Source organism: Mandrillus leucophaeus, unplaced genomic scaffold, assembly GCF_000951045.1.
Source record: "Mandrillus leucophaeus isolate KB7577 unplaced genomic scaffold, Mleu.le_1.0 Scaffold865, whole genome shotgun sequence".
NCBI classification, from domain to species: Eukaryota; Metazoa; Chordata; class Mammalia; order Primates; family Cercopithecidae; genus Mandrillus; species Mandrillus leucophaeus.
This window is the reverse complement of record NW_012109419.1, coordinates 582,302-609,530: the sequence shown is the minus strand read 5'-3', so window position 1 is coordinate 609,530 and position 27,229 is coordinate 582,302. Positions and strand designations below refer to the sequence as shown.

The 27,229-nt window shown below is 39.7% G+C and overlaps 1 protein-coding gene across 1 annotated transcript in view; it reads left to right on the top strand.

Moving 5' to 3' along the window:
- The first annotated feature begins 6 nt into the window (after window positions 1-6).
- ATP8A1 (ATPase, aminophospholipid transporter (APLT), class I, type 8A, member 1) overlaps window positions 7-27,229 on the top strand; it is a 292,825-nt gene continuing 265,602 nt past the window's right edge. The window contains exon 1 of the mRNA XM_011968920.1: window positions 7-49. Within this exon, the coding sequence (XP_011824310.1) occupies window positions 10-49 (40 nt within the window). The 5' untranslated portion in view covers window positions 7-9. The remainder of the gene's footprint in view (window positions 50-27,229) is intronic.

Below are 27,229 nucleotides of genomic sequence, written 5' to 3'. Positions count from 1 at the left end.
ATGCCCACCATGCGGAGGACCGTGTCGGAGATCCGCTCCCGCGCCGAGGGTGAGGGGCCGCTGAGGCTCGGGGCTAACCCGGGGTCGGGCAGCGAGTGTGCGTGTGAGTGTGTGTGTTTATCCTGGAAGAGACCGCATCCCACCTCTTCCCCGTCGGCAGTCCGACTGTCGCGCCCAGCCCCTAGTGGACCCTTCCCCCCGCGCTGCCCTCAGTGCACTCGTAGACCCTTTCCAGGCTCCAGTACCTTCGAATGGGTGTTCTCGGCGGGAGCCCCTAGGCGTGCTTAGCACCGCAGTGTGACCATTAGGTCCCAGTCACTGAGCGCACTCGCCCTGCCCACCTCCCTCCCCACCAGCTCGATTTCCACTCAGCTTCTCCATCCTAGTGAGCAGATCCCCAGCCCGCCGCCTCTGCCTCCAGCGCCCACCGTTTTGCAACCCCCTCTCTGAGCTCCCAGCAAAGCGAGTTTGCTTTTCCCGGGCTGCAGAATCCTTTGATCCGTAGTCCCTTGCCTCTCGGAGCGCCGGGAGCCTGCGTCGGGGTCGGGTCCCGAGTGGGTCCCCTGCATTACAGCTTCTGTAATTCTGCCCCCCGCAGCGGAGTCCCACCGGCTCGCGTCTGAGGTTTCGTTTTTGTTTCCCTTTTGCCCGAAACCCTCACTTCCACCAGCTGAGCTGACTTTTTAGCCAGGTGGAAGCTGTTTTCTTTGCTCCACCTGGGGCCAGCTCTTGAATGGCCACAGTTGTCAACACTGAGCAACAGATGCTCCGGGGTAGAAGCAAGTAAGCTTTCCCAGGGCCCAGACTCTTCATCGTATCCGAGGAGCCCTCAACATCCTGCCTGCCATGTGGCAGGCACTCTGTAAATATTATTTGATTTTGCTCGCGTCAAAGCCAAGACCGTAAATATCCCAAGGTTTGTTTGTCTTCTCCCATAAACCTGTACTTGAATCCTGCAGAGGGTGGAATAACATGTTTTTCAGAAATCTATCTTGCCATTATCACTGATTCCCGCTCTTCCTCCCCACCTCCATCTTTTAATGTAAGACGGTGGTAAAGTGGTTTTAGAAAAAAAAAAGATGTATAAGTTAGGAGAATTGGATTTCAGGGGTGGAGACAGGTCATTTTTTTCTCCTTAGGGTCTCCCTGTAAAAATAGGGTCCCTGAAATTTTCTGATTGCAGTATTTCGGAAATATTAAATGAAACTGCTATGGGGAGAAGGCCACACAAGAGTCAAAACTGGCCTGTGTTCTACATAGGAATTCGGTATACACTGTCTTTTGTAATACACCAAAAAATACTTATATAGGGCATTACAGTTTTACATACACAGTTGAATACATTATAATATTTTTTAAATGCACACTAAAAATTCATTTTTTTACACTTCTGGGTGAAATTAGTCATATAGGTATGAAAATATAACAGTAATAGTTGGTGGTGTTCTTTTAAATAACAGCAATTGATGGGTCATATATTGTGGGAAATAGGGGGAAGAGAAAAAATCTGAGAGCACTGCAAAACCTGTGGCATGTGAGGGGATTACAGGGCTGCAGTACTATTCTTGATTGATTTGTGTATTTTTCAAAGTACTTTTACAATGATTACCTTATGGAACCTTACAACACTCCTGGAGGTTGGTGAAGGTGGAGTGCCATCTGATAGTTGAGGAAACTGTGGCCCATTATGGTTTAGTAATTTGCCCAAGGTCAAGTAACTAGTTCAGTGACACATTTGGATTAAGAACTCTAGGAAAAGAAGGACTGCTGCTTGTTTAATCTTTGTATTCCGTGTGCGGCCAGCACAGTGTCAGGGCCATAGTGGTGCTTGGTGAATAACTCTTTCCCCTGATATTGATTGATTCCAGTTATTATAACTTCAGCATTGTGCTTGGGATGGTGGTGAAGACAAATGATGATTCTGTGGGGCTGGCGCTGTGGCTCATTCCCTGCTCTGCCCACACTTTTCTTTCCTAAGAAATATAGTCCTACCTTTCCTAAGGAATATTCTCCTTTGAGAGAAGCCCTGCTGCTTAGAGGGCCTTGTTCTGAACTGCAGCCTTTTTGGCCTCAGCTGATTGGACTATGGTTGGCTCCTGACCCAGGGGCAACCAATTCTTATGTGACTCAGACACTTGTAACCTTGTGGTTTGGCTCAAAAAGAGTCTCTGTGTTAATCATATCTCTCTTGGAAACATTAAAGTTAGAGATTTGGAGTCAAAGCAGAAGGGAACAGAGGTGAATAGGCTGGTAGAGGAGAGAGTGGATGGCCATAATAGGCCATGGGAATGCTGCTGATAGAAGAAAGCAGAAACTGGGTGAGTAGAGAGATGGCAAAGAGAACGGAATGGATGGGCAGACACAGATCCTGAGAGAGGGTGGCCAGACCTTGAAGCCTGCCCTCCCCGAATTTTATAGCCCTAGTTCCCAAGCAGCATTAAAATAAGCTCTTTTCCCCCACCCCCTTGAAATGACTTGAATGGGTTTCTGTTCCCTGCATCCAGATTGGCCAGATGTATGACTGTCATTGCCTGTAAGTTGTTTACAACCAAACTGGGGAGAAAGGACTTAAGAGGGAATAAATAGTCTAAGAGGGGATGTTGTTAATGGAACATTGTGCATGCCGTGGGGGACGCAGGACCTGTGGAAGACTAGGAATTTAGTACATACTTATTCCTGAACATGAGGCCTGCCGAGTGAACATTTCACTGAGATGTGATTTGAGTTGAGCCCTCACACACTGCTTCTCAAACTCGAAGGTTCATAGGAATCACCTGAGGATCTTGTTAAATGCAGAGTCTGATTCAGGAAGTCTGGAGTCGGGCCAGAGTTACTACACTTCTGAGAAGCTCACAGGTAATGCTGAAGGATGCTGGCCTGCAGATCACAGTCTGAGCAGCAGGATCCTAAAGGATACTGACATCTATTTCTATAGTTAGGATAGTGTTGAAGACAGTCATGACATGAACAAATGGGGAAAGTGAACACGGCTTATTTCAGAATTCTTAAGGAAATTGGCTGAGAGCATAGGGAAACTTGGAAGGAGTAGGCTATAAGTTTGGATAGGTAGACTGCTGCCAGATTACAGAGCATTTTAAATGCCAAGGTGAGTCATTTGGACACAGGACCAAATATTTGAACAGGATCGTAGAGTTCATTGAATCTAATTTCTTATTTAAGTGTAACTCCGATATATAATATCTAACAGGGCCAGTTGGGGGCCACATCATTATAAGGGAGGGACATCCTGAAAATAGTAACTTAGTAAGTCTGGAAGTGTGTTGGCTGGTTTGGAGGAAAGAGTATTGTAGATAGACTGTTGCAAAACAGTCTTAAAATGACAAAAGTCAGAATTAGTATTGGAGTGGAACAGTGAGAGTGGGAAGGGAAGAATCAGATTTCTGACTGAATCATTAGCTAATTCAGCAGATGTCTACTGAATTTCAACTACTGTTACAGGCAGGCACTTGGGATATATCAGTTAACAGAAGAGGAAAAGTGTGGCCCTGGAGGTGCTTACTTTCTAGTGAGGCAGGAGACAAAACACATACAAAATACGCTAATTATAGAGTTTGTTGTGTGGTAAATGCTATGGGGAAAATGAAGAGAAAGCAAAATGTTTAAGGTGGGTGGATGGATTGCAATTTTAAGCAGGTTAGTTAGGCTAGTCCTCATTGAAAAGTTGGCATGAAGGAAATAAGAAAGTTGGCCTAATAGGGATCTGGGGAAAGGGTATTCCAGCCAGAGCAAATGCCCCAAGGCAGGAGAGAATCTGGAATTAGGAGCAGTGAGAGGAAGAATAGTAGGAAATGAGGTCACAAAGGTCATTATATTAGTCTGGTCTTAGGCTGCTAATAAAAACATACCCAAGACTGGGTAATGTATAAAGAAAAAGAGGTTTAATGGACTCAGAGTTTCACATGGCTGAGGAGGCCTCACAATCATGGCAGAAGGTGAAGGAGGAGCAAAGGCAAGAGAGCGTGTGCAGGGGAACTGCCTTTTATAAAACCATCAGATCTCATGAGACTTACTCACTATCATGAGAACAACACAGGAAAGACCTGCCCCCATAATTCAATTACCTCCCACCAGGTCTCTTCCACAACACTTGGGGATTATGGGAACTATAATTTAAGATGAGATTTGGGTGGGGACACAGACAAATTATATCAATCATATTATAGGACTTTGCTATTTAGTGAATATTTAGTAAACATAGGGCAGGAGAGAGAAGGACTTTTTTAAAAAAGGCAATTCTGAAGCAATAATTTAGAATTCTAATGTTAATAAGTTACCATGGATCTTATTGGGAATAGCATATTGATATTTCATTGGTAATAACATATTGGTGATATGTTCATAAATTACCAAGGATCTTATTGGGCTGGCTCATGAGGATTTAGTTGAGTAAATCTGTGGTGCGCCTGGGGATTCACATTCTTAATGAGCCTCCCAAGATACCCTGGTGCTGGTGAAACACATTTTGAAGAAATTTCCATTACAGTCTTGAACTTGATTGGTTGAGAAAATCTATTAAACAATAAGGAAATTGGGAAGAAGGATTAGTAAAATAAGAGATTATACTAATTCAAATGTTGAGGTAATTGGGACATACAAATGGACGTGTTTCAAAGGTAGTTGGAAATTTTGAGATGAGATGTGGGAAACCTCAAACTTGGGAATCTTGAGTTGAGAGACAATAGTTGAAACCCTGATGGAAAAATTCGCCAGAAGGCAAGAGTAGGTAAAGCAGAAGACTAAGAATTTTAGGTCTCTTTATTTAGCTGCCCCAGATAAATCAAATAGGTGTTTGAACTTAGCATTTGTAATCTGGAAACAGACTGAAATAATGGTAGCTCACACAAAATAGTTTTTCTCACTCCTGTAAAACTAGTATGGAGGTAGACGGTCAGGGTTGGCTGTGCTTGCTACACAAAGTCATAAGGGATGTTGACTCCTTGTGCCTTTCTGCTTCACCGTCCTGAGAGTTTGACTTCCATAAAGTCACACCATGGTTGCTGGGGTGCCAGCCATCATATACAATAGTTTTAGCCAGGAGAAAATGGAAGGTGAAAGACAAACAGGTTTTCCAGAAAGTGCCACACAAAAGCTAATGCTTATTTTGCATTGGTTTACATTTGCAGGGCAAGCTGGGAAATGGAAATTTCCTGGTGGACACATTACCCAGTGCTGTGTTACAAAAGGAAAAAGGTGTATGGTTATTGGGCAGTGTATTAGTCCATTTGCACACTGCCAATAAAGACATACCCAAGACTGGGCAGTTTACAAAAGAAAGAGGTTTAATGGATTTACAGTTTCACATGTCTGGGAGACCTCACAATCATGGCGGAAGGCAAGGAGGAGCAAGTCATATCTTACATGGATGGCAGCAGGCAAAGAGAGAGCTTGTGTAGGGAAATTCTCATTTTTAAAACCATCAGATCTCATGAGACTTATTCACTATCTCAACAGCAGGGGAAAGACCAACCCCCATGATTCAATTACCTCTCACCAGGTTCCTCCCATGACACATGAGAATTGTGGGAGTTACAATTCAGCATGAGATTGGGTGGGGACACAGCCAAACCATATTCCACCAACTGGCCTGTGCCAAATCTCATGTCCTCACATTTCAAGACCAATCATCCTTCCCAACAGTCCCCCAAAGTCTTAACTCATTTCAGCATTAACTCAAAAGTTCACAGTCCAAAATCTAATCTGAGACAAGGCAAGTCCCTTCTGCCTATGAGCCTGTAAAATCAGACTCAGGTTAGTTAATTTCTAGATACAATGAGGGTACAGGCATTGGGTAAATACAGCCATTCCAAATGGAAGAAATTGGCGAAAAGGAAGGGGCTGCAGGCGCCATGCAAGTCCAAAATCCAGCAGGGCCATCAAATCTTAAGGGTCCAAAATGATCTCCTTTGACTCCATGTCTCACATCCAGGTCACGCCAGTGCAAGAGAGGGGTTCCCATGGTCTCAGGCAGCTCCGCCTCTGTGGCTTTGCAGGGTATAGTCCCCCTCCTGGCTGCTTTCACAGACTGGCATTGAGTGTGGCTTTTCCAGATGCACAGTGCAAGTTGGTGGTGGATCTACCATTCTGAGATCTAGAGGACGGTGGCCCTCTTCTCACAGCTCTACTACGCAGTGCCCCAGTAGGGACTCTGTGTGGGGGCTCTGACCCCACATTTCCTTTCCATACTGCCTTAGCAGAGGTTCTCCATGAGGGCCCTGCCCCTGCAGCAAACTGCTGTCCAGGCATCCAGGCGTTTCCATGCATCTTCTGAAATCTAGGCAGAGGTTCCTAAACCTCAGTTCTTGACTTCTGTGCACCTGCAGGCTCCACACCACGTGGAAGCAGCCAAGGCTTGGGGCTCCCACTCTTTGAAGCAACAGCCTGAGCTGTACCTTGGCCCCTTTTAGTCACAGCTAGAGTGGCTGGGACAAGGGGCACCCAGTCCCTAGACTGCACATAGCAGAGGGGCCCTGGGCCCAGCCCTTGAAACCATATTTTCCTCTTAAACTTCTAGGCCTGTGATGGAAGGAGCTGCCACGAAGTCTCTGATAGGCCCTGGAGACATTTTCCCCATTGTCTTGGTGATTAACATTCAGCTCCTCTTACTTATGCACATTTCTACAGCGGGCTTGAATTTCTGCTCACAGAATGGAATTTTCTTTTATGTCGCATTGTTAGGCTGCAAACCTTCCAAAATTTTATGCTCTGCTTCCCTTTTAAAACTGAATGCCTTCAACAGCACCTAAGTCACCTCTTGAATGTTTTGCTGCTTAGAAATTTCTTCTACCAGATACTCTAAATTATCCCTCTCAAATTCAAAGTTCCACAAATCTCTTGGGTGGGGAGAAAATGTTGCCAGTCTCTGCTAAAACGTAACAAGAGTCACCTTTGCTGCAGTTTGCAACAAATTCCTCATCTCCATCTGAGACTACCTCAGCTTGCATTTCATTGTCCGTATCATTATCAGCATTTTGGTCAAAGCCATTCAACAAGTCTCTAGGGAGTTCCACACTTAAAGGCGTACCCGAGACTGGGCAGTTTACAAAAGAAAGAGGTTTAATGGACTTACATGGCTGGGGAGGTCTCACAATCATGGCAGAAGGCAAGGAGGAGTAAGTCAGATCTTACATGGTTGGCAGCAGGCAGAGAGAGCTTGTGCAGGGGAACTTCCATTTATAAAACTATCAGATCTCGTGAGACTTATTCACTATCACGAGAACAACATGGGAAAGACCTGTCCCCATGATTCAGTTTCCTCCTACTGGGTTCCTCCATGACATGTGAGATTTGTGGGATTTGCAGTTCAAGATGAGATTTGGGTGGGGACGCAGCCAAACTATATCAGGCAGGCAACAGAATCAGTCACAGTGAAGTTCTCAGATGACCAAAGGCTCTGGCTTGGATAAAATAGAAACTGCTCTGGAGCTCCTACTTTACATATAATAAGGATTAAATTGTTCAAAACTAAAGAAATGCACACACAGAAAAACTTCACATACCTATCCAGTGGTTTGCATTTTCTTCTGTTGAATACTATAATGCTAAAATATAACAACATTTATTTTATTATGTAAAATATGTGCTAAGTGATGTGTCCAGAAGTTGTTTTAGGAATTGTTTTTCTAAATGGCAACTCTAAAATGTTTTAACTATGTAGAATACTATGTTTTATTTACATAAAAGGTAACAAAAGGAATCAAAAGCAATTTTTATAGATTTTATAAATAAAATAATTTATAAATTTTATAAATAAAATAAAAAATTTAGGAGGCTATTCTAGGTAAAAGATGACTAAGGTTTTTGTTGCTTTAAAAACCAGTTATTATGCATCAATATTTGAAAGTCTCAAAATAGGTGTCATTTTACGTAGTGTAATTTTGGAGATATAAGTGTATTAGATCTAGTTATTTTAGGTTTTGTATCTTCAGTGCCGAATTCATGGTTTTTTTTTCTGTCATTTCAAAAACAGAATTGAAGCATGTACCTATGTTACAGCTATGGGAACGTTTGTGTAGGTCAGAGGATGCTTTTGAAGTTAATGAAATGTTTGCTGTGTGGATCTCTCTATTCACATGGTTTCATTAGAGTGTCAGTGACGTGAAGGCCACCGCTTTTCCCTTCGTTCTTTACCTCTTAGTGAAAGGAGCCCAAATCTTCCAATGGTTGTATTCTCTGGGTAGTAAGCTCCCTAAGGGCAAGGGTTTTTGTCTGGTTTGTCCACTGATATGTTGCTCTGCATGAGGACATTGCCTGGCACTTAGTAGGAGCACAAGCATTGGTTAAATGAATGCATCTATGCCCTAAAGATGAAAATGCCTTATAATCCAATTTGTAAAATACTCTGAACTAAATCCAGATGCACTTGGTCCCCTCCTACTGAATTAGCACCACTAAAGGAGCGTTTTTGTGAGATTTGTTCACTGCTGTACCCTCTACACCTAGTTTTGTCTGCCACATAGCCACTACTCTATATTTGCTGAATGAATGGATGACTCTGAGCTTTGTTTTTAATGGAAGAGCTTAACTTTGAGTCTTGATAGCGGTACTACCTGATCACTGGGAAAAACTCATGCTTCAAAAAGTCTTGCAGGAGAGAATAAAATTCATCTCAAACTATGCCATCCAAATCACATCGTGATTATAAAATTTTGTATACTTCATATAAATTTATATATTTACAATGTTAGAATTTTAGTATACATCCTTTCTGTTTTCCAGAAAATATATATTTGTTAGGAAGAATGAGGTAATCTGCATTATTTTTAGTAAATTTATGGTTATCTGTGCCATTATAGATTTGTGTAAATTTTGTCTGTCGCTAGTTTTATCCTTTATGCCTGGAATAGTGCTTGACACTTGGTAGCAGCTCAGTAAATCTTTGTTGAATGAACAGATCAATTTTATTAATTTTATGACAGCTTAGCATTTTTATGTTAGTACAGAATAACTTACTAAAGAACCCTATGGGTGGGCATTTAGGTCATTTCAGTTTTTTTAAACTCTTGAACAAGCATCTTTGTATCTTTTTCTACACCTTTCTGATGGTTTTTTCAAAGTCCCTAGACATGGAATTTCTGGGTAAAAAGTATATATCTTTTTATGACTTTTGACACATATTTGAAAATTGCTAGAAAGATTATACTGGTTTACACTCCCATTGAAAGTGAATGAGAGTGCCTGTTTATCCCTTTTGCAGCATTGCATAGCATTTTTCTTCATCCTTATGAATATAGAATGTAAAAAGTAAGTCTTTAAGTTTACATTGCTTTATTAGGTTGAACATATTTTGGTAAATGTAGTGATTTGTTTCTGAATTGTTTATAAAGTTTTGTATTGAAGTTTAAGAACTTGTATGTTAAAGATATTACCTTTTTCCTTATTCATAGTTTGTCTTAACTTTGTAGTGCTTTAGCAGTATGTAAGTTAATTTTTATGAAGTATAATCTTTCTGTTTTTTTAAATTTCTGCTTTAATGTCATATTTTTCATTTCAAGATAATTTTTCAATTATGTTTTTCTTTTAGTACTTTTGGGTTTCATTTTAACAGTTATATTAGTAATTCCTGTGGTATTTACTTTGTGGTGAAATGTGAGTCCTGCATCTAATTTTTTCCTCAAATTATTTACCTGTCATAATAAGCATGTATTTAATAATCCTTTCTTCCCACACTGATTTGAGGTGCTTCCTTATGTATATATTTGAGTTGTTTTCTGGAGTCAGTCTCTGTTTCCCTTCCCTCTCACCTCTCTTTATTTTGGTCCCTTTTAGCTCCTGGTATCAAATTCCTTTATTGCAACATAATAAAAAATATTATCTTAGCTGTCCCATTTTCTTTGCTCTTTTCTCTAGGTTTTTCTGTTTTTTTGTTTGTTTGTTTGTTTTTGTTTTTCCCCCCATAGGTGTATTTTTCTATTTGAATTTATGAGTATGTCATTGAATCAAGCTAAAAACTGTTGAGATACTTATTGGAATTGCATTGTTTATAAATTTATATTAAGAGAATTGGCATGTTTCTTATATTGAGTCATGTATGCTTAGTTTCCCTCTTCAATTATTTCTACTTTGATATTGTTTTTCAGTTCTTTTTGTCTCTGTAGGTTTTAAAATTATATTGTATACCTTAAAGCAAAGTATTTTAAAATGAGGTTTTAAATTAATAAGATTTGACCAGGTATATGTTGGTTTTACTACTTTTTGAGAAAGAATGGTTCATTTTTATCTGCTGATGTGTTGTGGACTCTGCTTCCAACTTACTACTTTTATGGTTTCATATAGTGGCTCTGACAGGATAGCTGAGATAATACTCTTTTTTTCTCCTTTTTGCTAGGAATAAGGTGAAATTTAGACCAGCTAGATTTAACTAATAGTTCCATGGAATCTACTTACCCTATCAAATCGGCATTTATATCTCAGATCAGCACTAAAAGAAATAAAACATGATCCACAATCAAGCAGCTACATTTAAAATGTAAAAAGAAATGTTAAGTGAATTTTAATACTATATAATGTTAAATAATACAAGTAATAGTGTATTTAACATATAAATACTAATATGTATTATAAATATGAATTTTCTTGGGCTCAATATAGCCAAAATATTTCAATATTTTATTGTTATAAAAATTTTTAAGTGATAATTTACATTTTTTGTGCTACGTTTTCTAAATCTGGTGGGCATTTTATAGTGCATCTCAATTTGGACTATTTCATGTGCTCTGTAGCTACATGTGACTAGTGGCCACTGTATTGAACAGCATAGTTGTAAATTATACCTCTAGCGTATGCTTACTTGTTAGGATTTACTAGAATTTTTCAGAATATAAAATTTTGTAATGGAAACCCATAGCTCAAAGTAAGCTTATTAGAAATACATACGTAGATCTCGAGATTTAAGTCTTCAGCTCCCTTCCTAACAACAGAAGGCAATCACGTGTGTATAAAACCTCACACATTATATTGGTGCTTAGATAATACTGCCTTTGACTTGGCCCTTGTGGCAATTTAGAGATTTTATGTAAGTACCTTGTGGCATCTTTTGTAGCCTGTTTTGTTTCCATTTTTTTAATCTCTTATAAAATATATATGATAAAACACCCTGCCATGTCTTCCTATTCATTTTTATTTAAATGTTAGCATGAGATGTGAAGTAGGTAAAGCTCTAAGTAGTATTCTTTTATGTACAGTATCACCATCACTTGTTCTAAAGGGACAACTATATCGAACTTGGCTTCATGGATTAATTAGACCTCTAATTGACTTGGCAAAGAGAGGTGTCTGTTTTTAAATTGAGCCTCTGTTCATTGTTTTGTGTGAACTCTCTTTGAAGGAGATGACTGATCTTGATCCATCTGGGGCTGTGCTCAATAATATCAGATTAGTTGAGTGACAGCTCAGAATGTCACTAAGAAGGCCAAAGTCAGCCTGGGTTCTGGACCAGAATACCACTTTAGTGGGCCAGACCTGTTGAGAGTACAAGATTGACCTTTGTGAATGAAACAAGCAAACAGTGGTATGCATGCAGGGGTGAGTCAAAGAGATGGTTTGTTCTGATGCCAGCCTAGACCAGTTCAGCTTCTGTAATTGACCTAGGTCCCTGTGGATAATTCTGGTCCTGAAATAAAGCTAACATTGTATAAAACAAATCTTCCAGCTTCTACAGACCATCTTTTTCCCTTGTCCCTTCCTCAACCCCACATAGATTTAGTCCCAAAAATCTTTACCATCGACATTTAAAGAGCTCTGATTTAGCACTCTAAAGATGAGGCATGCACACCCTGTCACCACTTCCCTGACCCTGAGTGCCTGTTGAGCAGCTTATAGAGCTCCAGGATTGGGGCCCTGTCTTGCTCTTGACAGGAGGAGATGCTGGTTCCCAACCCTAGCTTAGACTCCAGTGCTCAGCATTTGTGATCAGTTTTGATGCCAGACCAGGCCTGCCAAGGTTTCTGAGTATCATTTGTTTGCAGTTTACCCACAATTGCTTTTGACCAACTCACCTGAATCCACATTGTTGCCCCATGCAGGAGATCTTCGGTTCTGAGTGTAGTTGTTGCCCATTTCCATTTTTCCTGGATCTCTTGCTCTGCCACTGTATTGTCATCCCAGTGGCTGTGACTAGTTGGCCCTTTCCAGTTCCCTTCTAGTCTGTCTCACTCTACTTTTTTTTTTTTTTTTCTAACCTAGGCCATGTTCTATCTCTGACCAAAGAAATGAAATGGGTTTAAGTTTTACCCAATCCTGGTGGCTGCTCTATATGTTAAGTTTAAGTTGGGTTCAGTCTACCGTCTGTGCCAATATGGCTGTGATAAATATTCTCAGTGGACTTAAGTCAACTTCCCTAACTTGATTTTCATTGTTGTGGGTAAATGTTAGAGAAATGACATGAGGAAGAATACCTCTGCTATCTTTAATGAAAAGTGTGTCCAATGTGGATAGGGCAGTGGGAGACTTGTGAAATGTTGGTTGTTTTTATAGCCACATCGTGTGATGCGCACCCCTGGCTTCATAATTAGGGAGCTTCTAAACAATACAGATTCCTAAACCCATCCCAGAATGGTGGAATCAGTTGTTCTGGTCTATAGGGATAGGAACCAAGCATTAATATTTTATCTCCTAGGTAATTCTAATGTGCAGTGGTATTGAAAACACTGGTGTAGAACCTTGAATTTACTTGCTGGCAGAAAGGATGGAAATAAATTGTATACAACCATATAGGTTGTAAGCCAGGAAACCAAGAGCATTAGGTAGCTGGGTGATAAACAATTTACCAAAAATATTTACCAAAAAAACCCCCAATATTTTTGGTAAATTGTATGTCATCCAATTAGCTAATAGGACTGATTATACTCCTAATTTCCCCTCTCAGAAATGATCAAGGTCATACATTAATACTATTTATTAGGTTTTGAAGACTTTCCTTAAAATTCTGAATTGAACATTCAATTCAGTACAACTAAGTGAAGAGTACAACACATTTAGTTTATTTTTAGCTGGTGTTATATCTACTCTGGGAGCTTGTTCAATATGAGCTTTTCTGCAGTGTCATTACTAGTTTTTTGCTAACCTGCTTGCTTTTAGAATGTTGTAGTAATTAGTTGCTTTATTCAGCCTATATTTGTAGCCCAAATATTTAGTCATTTGGAGCTGAAAAAATAGCATAATAACTTGGTAAAAGTCTTTGAAATTTCTGTGGCAACTTTTTTTTTTTTAAGGAGTATGTTTTCGTTAGTCTAGATTTATTGATTTATCCCATTATGACATGAGATAATCTTTTATAGGTTAATGTACAAAATGTGAAAACTCCCAATTTACCTGCCTTCCCTAATTGCTGAGATGAGGCCAATTTTTGAGACTCTTTATTTGGCCAGTGTGTTTCTCGGTGGCCACTCTGATGGGCGCTGGGTTCTGGCTTTAGGATGCTGCCGGTGGCCCCTGCTGGGTGGGAGGATTATCACGTGAAGCTCTGGGGATTAGAAAAACACCATAGTACTGTAGATCAAGTGCATTGTGTCCAGTATTTGTGATTGCTGTTTATTTTATAGTTCTCTTCTATCCTTATTTGTCTCTGCATCTAGACTTTCCTTTTATTAAGTGATAATGTGATTTGTACTTTGCAGATGGAAATTCTTTTCAAAAGCCAGAATTTGATCTTGTAGAGGAGGGAAAGTTCTGAATTTGTTGGCTCAATTTAACCCCAGATGGCGACTGATTTCTATCTTTTTGTTTAAAGTTTAGTAAAAGAATCATTACATGAGTTGGCCTTTTGTTGACTTCCAAGTGAATACAATTAGCAAAAGAAAAAAAAAAAAAAACCTCTTAATTTCCCCAGGTACCAAATTGAATTCCCCCTTGAACTTATTAAGTGAATTTCCCTGTGGAATTTATCCTTGTGGTTGGTGAACCACTCTCCTATATATTTTCATTTTAACTAAGCCTAATACAAAGGCTTCAGTCTGAACTTAGTAGATTTCTTTATGGAAGGTCAGACATTTTTCCATATGTTCAGCTAAAATTGGCCTTTTAAATAATTCATTGAAGCAAATAAATTGTTTTTGGTCTGCTCAGTACCAGATGACCTGACATGGTAGCCACATAACAAGTAGGGCATATTTTTTTTTGTGGCATGACTACACTGGAAGCTATCTTTAACATCCTAAGCTCATGCCCTATAAATAATTGACTGGCAAGAAAGTGAAACGAGGCACTGGGACTTCCTATAGGCCTGTTGTGGTATGTGTGTTCTGGCCCTTCAAAGCTGTGTGGCCTTGAGCATGTCACTTAACCTCTGTTAGACTCCTGTTTCTCTTTGATAAAGTGGTAATACCTACCAGCGAGTCATCTGCCTGTTGTATAGTGAGGAGACCACGCCTGGCTACACATTGGAATCTCCCAAGGAGTTTTCAACATACTGACCCCTGGTCCTACCCCAGGGATTCTGATTTCATCTTGGGGGTAAGGGTTGAAACAAGGAGAAATGATAGTGGCTTCAACAACTAAGCATCAGTGGACATGAGGGGGAGGGGTCAAGATTCAGAATATAGGTAGAAGATAGATCCAACAGATTTGTTGATGGATAGGATATGGAATTTTAAGAAAAAGGAGTCAAAAATGACTAAAGTTTTGGGCCCCGAGCCCAAAACAATGGTGCCATTTACCGAAATAGAAAACACTGGGATGAAGGAATGAAAACCAGCTTGCATCTTAGAAAGGAGTGAGAAAAGTCCCATGTGCCAAAAATACATATGTTTGTAGACATTTATTTTATTCTCTTAGAGTATTGCATTCATCCTAAAATCTGGATTTCAGAATTTCCATCTTCTGTTTCCCCCATCTTCTTTTCTCTGAATATTTTTTAAAATTTCAGTAAATGTACCTGTTAGTGTAATACATGTTCCCCATCGCTATGAATTTTAGGTATCTGAGAACTGTATGGATTTATTCTGTTTGGGATCGATAATTACATTGCCAGGACTTTTTGCTGCCCAATCAGAGTTGATGAGAGCAGTCTTTTATGTCATCACTGTGTTGTTTTGGCTCTTGAGGTGCTCCAAACTGCAGGGACATTTTCCAGACTGGATATATTAAATGAAAACACTTACTATAAAGTAGGTGCTAAGCAAATGTTTCTTGAATCTGCATCTGGTGAGTGACTGGGATAAGATCAAGCTGTTCAGATTTTGGAAACTGAGCTTTTAAAAATGCTGGAGTGGTTTTGAAGTCTCGTGGAGTTTTCTTATATTCATCTGTATGCCCATCATACCTTGCATGGCAGTGGTCAGATGGTATTCCAGCAGGTCTAGAGAGCTAATTTCATGATTCTAATTAGTAGTAGTAGCATCTCGGTACAAACGTTGCATTAAGAGGTACTTTCTGCATGGGGTGGTTTTTTAATGGCTTTAGAAGGTTCTTGAAGCATTTGTTTCATCCACCCTCGCATCGTTTTTGTTCTACCTGTGGATTGAGTAGGGCGTGCGGCAATCTCACACATGTGTAGGTGTCATTGCTTTAATGTCACTGAGCATTGTGCTGGGTCTTTTAAGTCTTTGCAGCCCACCAGCTGTCATTCACACATCCTTGCTTAATCTGTTTAGTGGAGGTTTCTGTCGTCTTCTTTAGCTACATCCTGACAAACTGAAGGACGCCGACCATTCCTTACTTTGTTTTGTGAAAATGACTGTTGGCTCATTGAGCCAGTCTCATCTGACCAGTCTTGGTAGGTTCTTCAGTACTGCCCACAGTGCTTGTGGTAGATGAGCCATCCCAGAGCCACACCCATTCTCAGAGTCTGAGTTAGGGCATGCTGGAGTTCTTGGATGCTCTTTTGTGGGTTTCCTTTTTTTCTAGCTTTGTTTAATGAGCTTGTTGGTATTTTGCAAACCTGGTTGTTGCACCGTGTTATCAGCAGGCAGATGAGAGTGTCACACTTTCCTTACCCTGGGTAGTGTCTGGTTCTGTAGGATAAAACACTTGTTCTTGTTTATGGACAGTGTATGTTGCTGTGCATGCTGTACTGATGTCCCTAACAAAGTTGTAATGGGCAGGAAGACTTTAGTTTCTTCACTGGATGATTTTGATGATTGAGATTTTGTTTAAAAAAAAAAAAAGGTGAGTTGTTTTTCCTCTCTTGCAAAGTCACAATGGAGGTAAGAAGCAGGTGCCAGTTAAACTCCACTGACTCATTCTGAGATTAATGTAGCAGCATAATGATGTTATTTGGGTGTTTCTGTGTCTTGTAATAAAACAAGGACTAGTCTGTTGGAACCAATCATATATCTACATGTTTGTATGTTATAAAATGCGTAAATATCTCTAAAAATGAAAGTTGTAATGATTCAGATAACTTTCATCATTGTTCATTCATTTTTTCCCCAGTACTTTTTAAGGCCGAGCTCATTCAGAGCTATAATTCAGTTTTATCTTCCTATGAACACACTGCTACTGAAGTCAATGGGGTTAACTATCCTACAAGCATTTATAGTAACTAATTTAATAATACTCTTTTCCATGTACAAAATGATGAAAACTTGCACCCTGCACTGTATCAGTGTTTCTCTTAATAAGCTTATAGTTGTCTTTAAAATAAATAAATAAATAAATAAATAAAAGGATAGAATCCTTGGATTCTAGAGTTGGAAGGGAACTTAGAAGTCATTTAATGCAACACAGTAGCTGATACAGCTTGAATACCTCACAGTGAAGGGAACACACCCCGTTTTATGACAGCTCAAATTCCATTCTGAGACACCTCAAATTCTTAGCAAGTTTTTTCTTGATAAGAAAGCAATAAAAGCAGTAAAAACATTTATACTATACATGCCTCGCTGGGTCAGGTGTCTCCCATATTGTATTTACACAGTTGATTATTTAGGCCTTTAGTATAGAACCTTCAACTTATTCAGCCTGTCAAAATCTTCTTGAATTCTGATTTTTTTTTCATGTCATCTGTACTTTGATTAATCATGTCATGTGTCCTTATCCTGTCATTGGAATCCAGGCAGTCTGGACCCAGAGCCCTTACTAAGTTAGGCATTTACTCTAAGGGATCCTCTTGTATCACAGCTGAGGTTCGTTGAACTGGATCTTTGGGATCTCTCACTCTGCCCAGCATTGCCTTTTTTTTTTTTTTTTTTTGGCTCTGTATGTCTGCTCCTTCACTTCCTAACTTTGGTGTGCAAGTGGCTTCAGAATGCCGTGATGCTCCCTCCAGCCCAACTGTCCATGGTATTACTTGCTTGGTGCTGAGTTGGCTGACCACAAATCTGCATTCTCTAAAAGGGATCTGGCTGGCCTGGCTGGTCAGGTGTTCCATGTTGACCCTGACACCTAGGGCTCAAGTAGTAGGCCAGGAAATGGAAGGAGAGACAGAGTCCAAGGGTGACCCAAGGGAGGCTCTTTCAGAAGGGCTCATAGGCAGGGATGACCAAAGAATAGCTTTAGTACGTGAGACCCCTCCATGTATGTTTGTCAACTATGTAGTTGTGAATCCATATTGTTTCATAATCATGGAATCATGTGTCTTCATTTATAACAATAGGGCCTACCCAAAAGCCTTTTTGAAATCCAGATGTTAAGGGTTCTATTTTTGAAAAGAAAGAAAAGGGATTTGGTCCTCACCAGTCACCACCTCCCTTTTAAGCAGTCTATTAATCAGCTGCACTTAATGTTTGACTAGCATTGGCCTCAAACTCATTGACCAGTAACATTATTCAGATTTATCCAGTGTAAAGGACCTTTTTTAGAGGGAACATTTCTTTTCGGTCTTTGGGAATATATCCTTTGTATGAGAAACACTGCTTTCAAAATAATTAAGCTCAGTTCCATGTTTAACTGAATTTTCAGAAATGTTCTTTTAACTTCTGAATTTTCAGATCTTTCCCAAAAATCCTTTAGAAGCAGTAGATCCCATTTTGTAAATATGTGAACTTTGAAAGCACATCTGTAGACTCCCATTTTAAAAAACAGTGGTTTATGATCTTCACGATCTATCTTCCTTTTAGAACACTGGGAGAGTGCAGGTGGCGCTCCTTATCCCTGAGTTTCATATCCATGGGTTCAGCCAATCATGGATCAAAGTATTCAGAAAAAAAACAAATTCCACAGTTTCAAAAAACAAAACTTGAATTTGCCACACACCAAGTACTATGTTGAATCCATGCAAATGATGTGTGGGCATTGTGTTAGGTATTATAAGTAATCGAGAGATGATTTTAAAAATACAAGAGAATGTGTGTAGGTTATTTGAAATATGACACCACTTTATGTAAGGTAATTGAGCATCTGCAGATTTTGTAAGGGGTCTTGGAACCAATCCCCCATGGATACTGAACGATAACTAAATTGTCTTCATCTTTTAGTTCCTCTCTCATTCACCATAGTTCATCTCTGATTAGTAATAGTTCACTTAACTATTTTGAAGGTTCTCACAGTTCTGTAGGTTAGAAAATAATTTTATATATATATATATCTACATATATATGTATTTGCTATAAGCTAGGAATTCATTTAGAGCAGTTAGGTGCTGATTTCTCTTTTTTTTCCTCTTAAAATAATCCCCTACTTTGTCTTTTGGTTAGGTCTTCTAACTAATGTTCATTCTGACCTTTCCAGTCTTAAGATGATTATCCTTGATAGACAATTGAAGCAAAGTAGAAGTTGGAGCTGAGAAGTTCTGCCTTTTATTATCTGTTAACAACATTGCACCTAGGCAGCAGGCTTATCTCATCAATTTTTTGTGTTCCAAATGAAAGGGGGAAAATTTGAGTGGTCTCTAACATTTTTTACACCTTTCCTCCAGTCTCAGATGTCTGTGCATCTGTTAATATTCACTGTTGAAGATGTGAACCTATTTTCAACCTTTCCTGTGATCTTTTTTTAATCTTGTGCTTTTTCAAGTACTTCCTGTGAAGCAACAGTGGTCTCTAAATACAACTCCTTCACCCCTCCCTGACCACCTCCCCCACTTATCAGGGCCTTCCACAATTACTCAGCTTGTGGCTTTGGACCACTGTTGGGGCTTCTGCACTTTGTGGGTCTTGATAATAAATTGCAGTGTGTCCTCCTGAAATCCGGAATACATGTCTGACATGGCCTGGTATTCCCCTCTTTGACAGTCAAAAGCTCTTTGATACAGTTGTTTTTTTAAGAGTATCATTACTACTTTACCACTTTTGCTTGGATTAGAATCCAGTCCGTAGTATCAGTATGCCTTGTTTCCTGTGGATTTTTAGAGATGAACTTAATGCCACTGCAAGTCAGTTGTGCTTTAAGCTAATTGAGACTGCTAGGAGATGCTTGGTAGATGTCTGGTGGTTGCAACCCCTCATTTCTGGTGCAGTCTGCTTCTGTGTCAATTTGTAAACATCTATGTTGGCAAATATACTATTTAATTCTTCTATCAGATGAAGTTATCTATGGGTTATTCCTAAGGAGATGTCATTAAATTCTGTTTTTCATTGTTCTGGTTCCTTTTCCAGTTAAGCATGAAATGGCATCAGTAAATGTTTTATTATTTCCAAGCAATTCAGCATGCCGAAGATGATGATTATTTTAGGTTAATATCCAAGGCTGGCTGCCAACAAGATTGAGTGCTTAGTATGTGTGAGGCCCAACTCTAGGCATCCTATAGATTTGCGTGTAATACTGCTTAAGGATATCCTTTCTTCTGAATGTCAGGAATACTCTTCAGAATCCACCACTTAGAATTTGTAGTGCTACTTCAGGGGCTTGTCACAATTTAGCGTGAGTTCAAGAAATGTTAAGCCATTAATTTTTTCCTTTTTTAGACAATAACTGCTGTGGTGTGTTTTACACTTGTTTATTTTTAAATCAATTCCCTCAAAGGCACTTAAACATGTCATTTACCCTGTCTACTAATGACAGGTCCTGATGAGAAAATATATTAGTGGTTGTTAGGATAGAGACAAGACTATAAAGTTCTGGGAATTTTTGAATGCCTTATATTGGAATAGAAAATTTAGTAAACATTTAGTGCACAGAAGGGACTTCCCTGAAGGGTCATTCATGTTACTTCCTCATATTAGAGCTACATATCTAATAGACACTTACCCGTACCCTTGTGCCTGTCCCATCCCCTTTACCTAAGCATCTATAGCATCTATTATTATTGAGCTAAGCATATAGCTGAAAAGATTAGTGTCAGACATATAATGGTCTTTTACATAGAGAATATGTTCGAAACTTTTGTAGGTATCACTTCAAAGAAGAATGGCCAAGGAGAGTATTTTGACACTTAAGTAGCATCCAACAAGGCTGTGAAGGGGTAGGGAAAGGTCTTGACTGGAAATACTGTTGAGGTGTAATAGATCAGCAAAGGATAGAGTTAAAGGGAGAGGTGAGGTCAAATTTAACTGTTGAGTGAATGCATGAATCTATCTATCAGTGTCAGAGCTTTAGATATGAGTTGAACTTTATCAATTTTGAAACGTTGTCTTGGCTTTGGTGCTCACCGACTCTCTGACCTTGAGTAAGTCTCCATATGACAAGTGACATTTCCTAATCTTCATTTTTAGAATTCTTTTAAAAAGTGTGAACCCTTTTGTATAATGAAAAACTATAAATTGTTGAAGGAGATAACCATGTTTTACATCATCAGGGGTATATAACATTTTGTTATAACTTAGATGGACTTGGAGGTAATGAGCTAGCATCACAATTGCATGAACAGGAGGGTGATGAAGAGGGAGGCAGGGATGTGGAAAACATTTTGGCTATTGTGCAAGTTCCTTAGAGTTGCAATCCACAGTTGTCCCAGAACATGCTGGACTCAGAGCTTGTGTAGGGCAGCTGTTAACATCAGAAGAGATCTGATCCAGCAAGTAAGGCCTGTTGGGGAAGTTTCCGGGTGCTGCTTATTCTTAAGCAGGAAAATTGCACTGTGGTTCCAGGTCATCATTCCATGCCGATCAGAAAAGCCGGCTAGTGGTTGAGGTTAGAGGGAACAGGGCTTAGCTTCTAGAAGAAGGCTAGCCAGTCTGGGTAGGGCATCAGTGCCCACTTACATTAGATGGGTGTTGGGACAGTATTTGGCTTCCAGCAGAGGACCAAAATGATTCTGCCAAGATTCCATAGTATAAAGGCTGAGCATATTCTTTAAGCAGGTGGAGTAGCTCCTGGAATCACATGAAAAGCTTAGAGAAAGGTCGAGGAGGAGGTAAGGCAGCTTGACTGATACCACAGATTCCTTCCTGTTTGTATTCAGCCTTTTCATCTCTCCAGATGGCAGATTGACTGATTGGCTTAGCATGGGCCATGTGCTGACTTTTAAGTCAATGAGGAGCATGGAGCCTTGATGGAGCAGTCCCCTAAGACTCTGGGGGAGGGGGAGTTCTCCAAAGGAAAGCAATGGGCTTTTTCCAGGAGAAACAGATGCCAAGCTGGAAAGAGCAGATTGTCCACTGCACAGAGCCTGCATTAACACTCGGTACAGGGATGGTGTATTAATGCAACTGAAAATTTCATTTTTCCTCTGGTTACTGCAGTCATGATCTAGAAATTTGAGAGGTATTGCTAAATAGTTTCCACTGTAGTTTCCATGCTTTTAAGGGTGTTTGATTTTTTCAGTGCCATATTTGAAAATGTAATTTGTAAGTCTTTACCTTTCAAGCACTCAGTTTATTGTTTCCAGAGTGGTGGTTCCTTCTTTTCATGAGCTTTCTCCCCTTGTCTCTGAACAGCTGCTGTCAGGCTCGCAATCGAACATTTGAAGTGACCGTTTTGCTCCAACAATGCAGAACATAGGATTTCAGACCTTCTTTGTCACTGCAGTAATTGCTTCTGCATTTATAATTAAATGAACTATCTGACTAAGATACCACTAAAAACAAAATAAATACAAACATCTAAATTATTCAGCCAAGAATTATTTTGATCCAGCTTAAGAAGCCTACGTGTGTGTGTGTGTGTGTGTGTGTGTGTGTGTGTGTGTGTGTCTATGCATTAAGCCCATTGCTTTCCTTTGGAGAACTCCGCCTTCCCCTATAGTCTTAGGGGACTGCTCCATCAAGTTACCATGCCCCTCTTTGACTTAAAAGTCAGCACATGGCCCATGCTAAGCCAATCACAGTCAATTTGCCATCTGGAGAGATGAAAAGGCTGAATACAAACAGGAAGGAAGCACTGAATCTGTGGTATCTTGAATTGACTGTCCTTTAGTAAAGCTGCCTTAGATCTATCTCAGCCTTTCTGTAAGCTTTTCGTGTGCTTCCAGGAGCTGCTCCACCTGCTTAAGAAGCTTACACGTGTGTGTGTGTGTCTGTGCGCGCGCGTGTATTCTTAAGCTTCTGTATCAAAACAATATATACAAATACATATGTGTGTGTATATATATTCAGGACTTTCAATGATTAAGCCTTTGAAAAGGATAGTAGTTAATGCTTGTAATTCCATCTTAGTAGTACCTAACTTTAATCACACCTAAGTTCTGCAGTTGTACCTGTAAAGTCTCTGTCTAGTTTCCCTGTTAATATTCTTTTATTAGATTCTTTGACTGTTGCAAGCATGATTGCTTGTTTAATGACCTCAACCTAAGTCAAGAAACTTGAGCAGCTAATATGGTCCCTTTAATGCCTAATCTTGGAAACCATTGAGTGGAAAGGTTATATAAATGGACTCTCCTAAATATGTTTAGGAAATAATATAATAGATATTCTGATTCCAATTACAGACTTACTTATAATTGCAATAAAGTTGCGTCTGCAAAAAACTTAATGGTTCTATAACTATATTACCAGGCAACAGAATGATTTTGTATCTTGTTCTTGTCTCCCTCCTACCTACCACCCCTGCATTTCTGTTGCATAACCCCATACAGATGACAATTTTGTAAAAAAAAAAAAAAAAAAAAATTTATCAAATTGTGTGGCAAAATTTATTTTGCTGTCTATATTGATTTACACTGGTCACAACTATAAATATTATCCAAAATAAGTAAATGTTAATACCTACATTAGAGTCCTTTAGACTTTTGTTTTTCCCGTATCAAGTATTTTGAAGGGGAGATTAATCTGTGGGGAGGATAGGGTAACAGGAACTGTTTGAATGACAAGTATTGTGCTACATTGCTAACATAATGTCATCCTTACATTAACCATATTTTATGGGTGAGGAAGCTGAGACTCAGAAGATAAAATAATTTGCCCATGTAGAAGTGTTATAATCTGAATTTGAACATACATCTGACTACATAGCCTATTTATTTTCTCCCACAGTCTGCCCTTCTGATTTCATAATAAAAATAATAGCTAGAATTTTTGCATATGCATGAGGAGCCAGGCACTTTACACATGCCTTATCTCAGGTAATCCCCACAAACTCCTGTAAGAGGGTAGGCAGCTAAAGGTTAATTATCTTGTCTAAAGTAACCAGAGCTCATAATTGGTAGACCTAAACGGTCCCTCTCATTCTTAGGCATGATTCTTTAATGCCCTCCTTGATTATATTCTGTATTTTAAACTTTATTGATTACCATGTAATAATGAGAAAAAGGCTGCATGATATCTAAGGATTAGAGTTGTTTGACTGTAAAGAGAATTCTGTTCATTAAGTGGTTAATTATTTGTTGTATTTACAATCCTACATTAAAAGTAATGGGCAAAATTAATTTGAACCATATATTTAACCCAACACATCCAAAATATTGTAAATTTAGCATGTGATCAGAATAAAACATTATCAGATTTTTGAAAATCCTACATTTCCTTCCTGTCTTGGGCTTTTGTGTGGAGTAGCATCAGGTGGTAGTACTATGGGGCATCATACAATCATGAAGAGGTTCTATGGCTCATGCCAGCTCTGCCTCCAGAGTATAATGTATGCATCCACTTCCTTTCATCTCTGTCACCACAGTCTAACCCAGGACTCATCATCTTTTACCTGGATTATCACAGTGTCCTCGAAATGGTCTTTCTACTTAAACCCATCAGTGAATTCCCACTGCATAAAGAATATAAATTCAGGCTGTTTATTGTTTCTCCCAGTCTGGCTCTGCTTCTTTTTGTTTTATGCTCTGTTTACTCTTAGTGGCCTTCATGTTCCTGGAAATGCCAAGCTCATTCTCCCCTCCAGGGCTTTTTCTGCTGTTCCCCCTTTTGGTTTGACACTGTCCCTTATCTTCCTTTATGTGTCATCAAGGTCTCAATTCAGCATCTCCTTGAGATGTCTTCTCTGACCACTCAGTGTAAAATAGCAGCAGCTATAGTAGCATCACTAGCAGTGACAACAACAACAATGAAAATAGCTCACATTCATTACTAAACTCTTACTACGTGCCAGGCGTTGTTCTTTATATTTACTCGCTGAGTCCTTACAACCACCCTTTGAGGTAAGGTACTGTTATTATTTCTATTATATACATAATGAAACTTAAGCACAGAGAATTATGTCAGTTGTTCTACAGTCACTTATTTTCTTCCTCTTACCATGATCTGTAATTATCCTACTCTTCTCTAGAAAATAAGTTCCTAAGAAAGAGGACCTTATCTTATTTTCTGCTGTTTCTATAGCATTTTTAAATGCCCAAAACATAGTAGATTCTTAAATATGTTGAATGAATGAATAAACAAATGAATGAACAACAGGTCTTATTAGATCATGATATTTCAGATGAAAAATGGAATATTTCAGAAATGATACTTCTCTCATATGAGCAGGTCAGAAGCCTTTCACTTATACTATTGAGCATTTTCCTTTGTTACATTGTACTGTGTGCATATAAGCATGTGATGATGAATCTGGGCAGATGAAGAAAGGAAGACTCTGTGCTGTCATACCCGGCAACCCAGTAGTCACTGATCAGTAGGTACCACATAGTTGTTGGCAACTGATTATAGTCACTGCTTAGCTTTTCAAATATGGAAGTTGAGTTACCATCACAGAGCACCATTTCACTTCGTGACTGAATTTTGGCTGCAGATTAAGGAAGGCAATTGTTGCTGTGAAACATCTCAATAAAGGCTCAAGAAGGGAAATTTTTTTACTTTGTTTTTCAGAATTTCCCTGCTCTTCTGAACAAAACTATTGATTTTTTTTTCTGCCTGCTGCTCAGCAGATATTAATTTCAGAGAATTTTAGAGCTGAGAGTGCATGTCAGATTATTAGCCTAGCCTGGCTTCCCCATTTTACAAAGGAAGAGAATAAGCCCCAGGGATGAAGTGGTTTGTGCAGGGTCACGTGGGTAATTGGTAGAAGAACCTGAGCTCACCTCACAGCCCCTAAGTGGGTTAAGTGATGAAACACTGTTCAGGGAAGATGAGCACTTGCTCACTTCAGAGTCATAATTAGGATAGTGACCCACCAGCATCTTGTGTTTTCTTGACAAATAAAATTATTGCTGGAAGCTAAAATGATCACAGGAGGATGTTGCTTGTATATTTTTATTTGGTAATACAAAGTAATCGTATTAGCATATTCAGTAGTTAAAAGTTATATGTGACTATTCCCTATACTGAAATTCTTGGTCCTTCAGAAGTTTAGAAATAGCGTTTGGCCATTTTATAACCAAGAATGCAAAATTTGGCCTCTTAGAGTTTCCAGTTTAAAATATGCATAGCAAATACTGGATAATTTTTTTATTGCTTGAGATAAACCACAATTCAGAAAACAAAATTGCTTTTCTGCTGGCAGGGGGAATAGGAATCAAGCAGAATATTATAAACACTATATATGGAATTTTCAATATAGCTGGGATTCTGAATGACTGAATCATAATTTGCATTTGGCATAAATAAGGAAAAGTCTTTTCCTTGCTCATTTCAATAAAAACTATACCAGAATCATTTTTCTGGGAGACTGGTTTGATTATTTTTAAGAGGTTTCAGACCTTGGAGAACACAATGTTGAAAGAACCTAAGATTTCCCAGAAGCCACTATACAAATGTGCTTTCATACATAGAAAAGGATCTTTGCTCAGTTCCATCCCTCAAAATGATAGGTGTATGAATTTGCCTGCCAATTTGCTCTGTGAAACTTGATTTAAGAAGACTAATAATGCTATTAGTGGATGTCAAATGTCTGACTGAGCACCAAGGACATTAGGGTGAATGCCTGAGTAGTCTCCTGGAGATTCTGAAATGTGAGGAATGAGTATGTATCTGGTGTTACTATCATCATTTACTTTGTGTGTCTGTACTTGTGGGCCATTTTGAGATGTCTCCAACAACTTGGAAATTTGGGAATTGAGTATACCTTCTCATTTCTTTCTAAGACTAACATATGCTGAGCAAAGTCACCTGTAAGGGGGCTAGATTGGTTCCTAGGCCTGCAGGATTTGATAATCCCAATGGAACATTAAATATCAATTTGTGGGGGCACGCCCAAGATGGCTGAATAGGAACAGCTCCAGCTTCCAGCACCCAACGTGAGCGACACAGAAGACAGGTGATTTCTGCATTTTCAACTGAGGTACCGGGTTCATCTCACTGGGGCATGTCAGACAGTTGGTTCTGGTCCACGGGTGCAGCCCAAACAACGAGAGCTGAAGCAGGGTGAGGCATCGCCTCACCTGGGAAGCGCAAGGAGGAAGGGAATTCCTTTTCCTAGCCAAAGGAAATTGAGACACACAACACCTGGAAAATTGGGTAACTCCCACCCTAATACTGCCCTTTACCAAGGGTCTTAGCAAATGGCACACCAGGAGATTATATCCCACACCTGGCCCAGAGGGTCCCATGCCCATGGAGCCTCTCTCATTGCCAGCACAGCAGTCTGAGATCTAACTGCAAAGCAGCAGCGAGGCTGGGGGAGGGGTGCCCACCATTGCTGAGGCTTAAGTAGGTAAACAAAGCCGCCAGGAAGCTCGAATTGGGTGAAGCCCACCGCAGCTCAAGGAGGCCTGCCTGCCTCTGTAGACTCCACCTCTGGGAACAGTGCATAGCTAAAAAAAAGCAGCAGAAACCTCGTCAGAGGTAAATGCCCCTGTCTGACAGCTTTGAAGAGAGCAGTGGATCTCCCAGCACAGAGGTTGAGATCTGAGAACGGACAGACTGCATTCTCAAGTGGGCCCCTGACCCCTGAGTAGCCTAACTGGGAGACATCTGCTACTAGGTGCAGACCGACACCTCACACCTCACACAGTGGAGTACACCCCTGAGACGAAACTTCCAGAGCAAGAATCAGACAGCAACACTCGCTGTTCAGCAATATTCTATCTTCTGCAGCCTCCGCTGCTGATACCCAGGCAAACAGGGTCTGGAGTGGA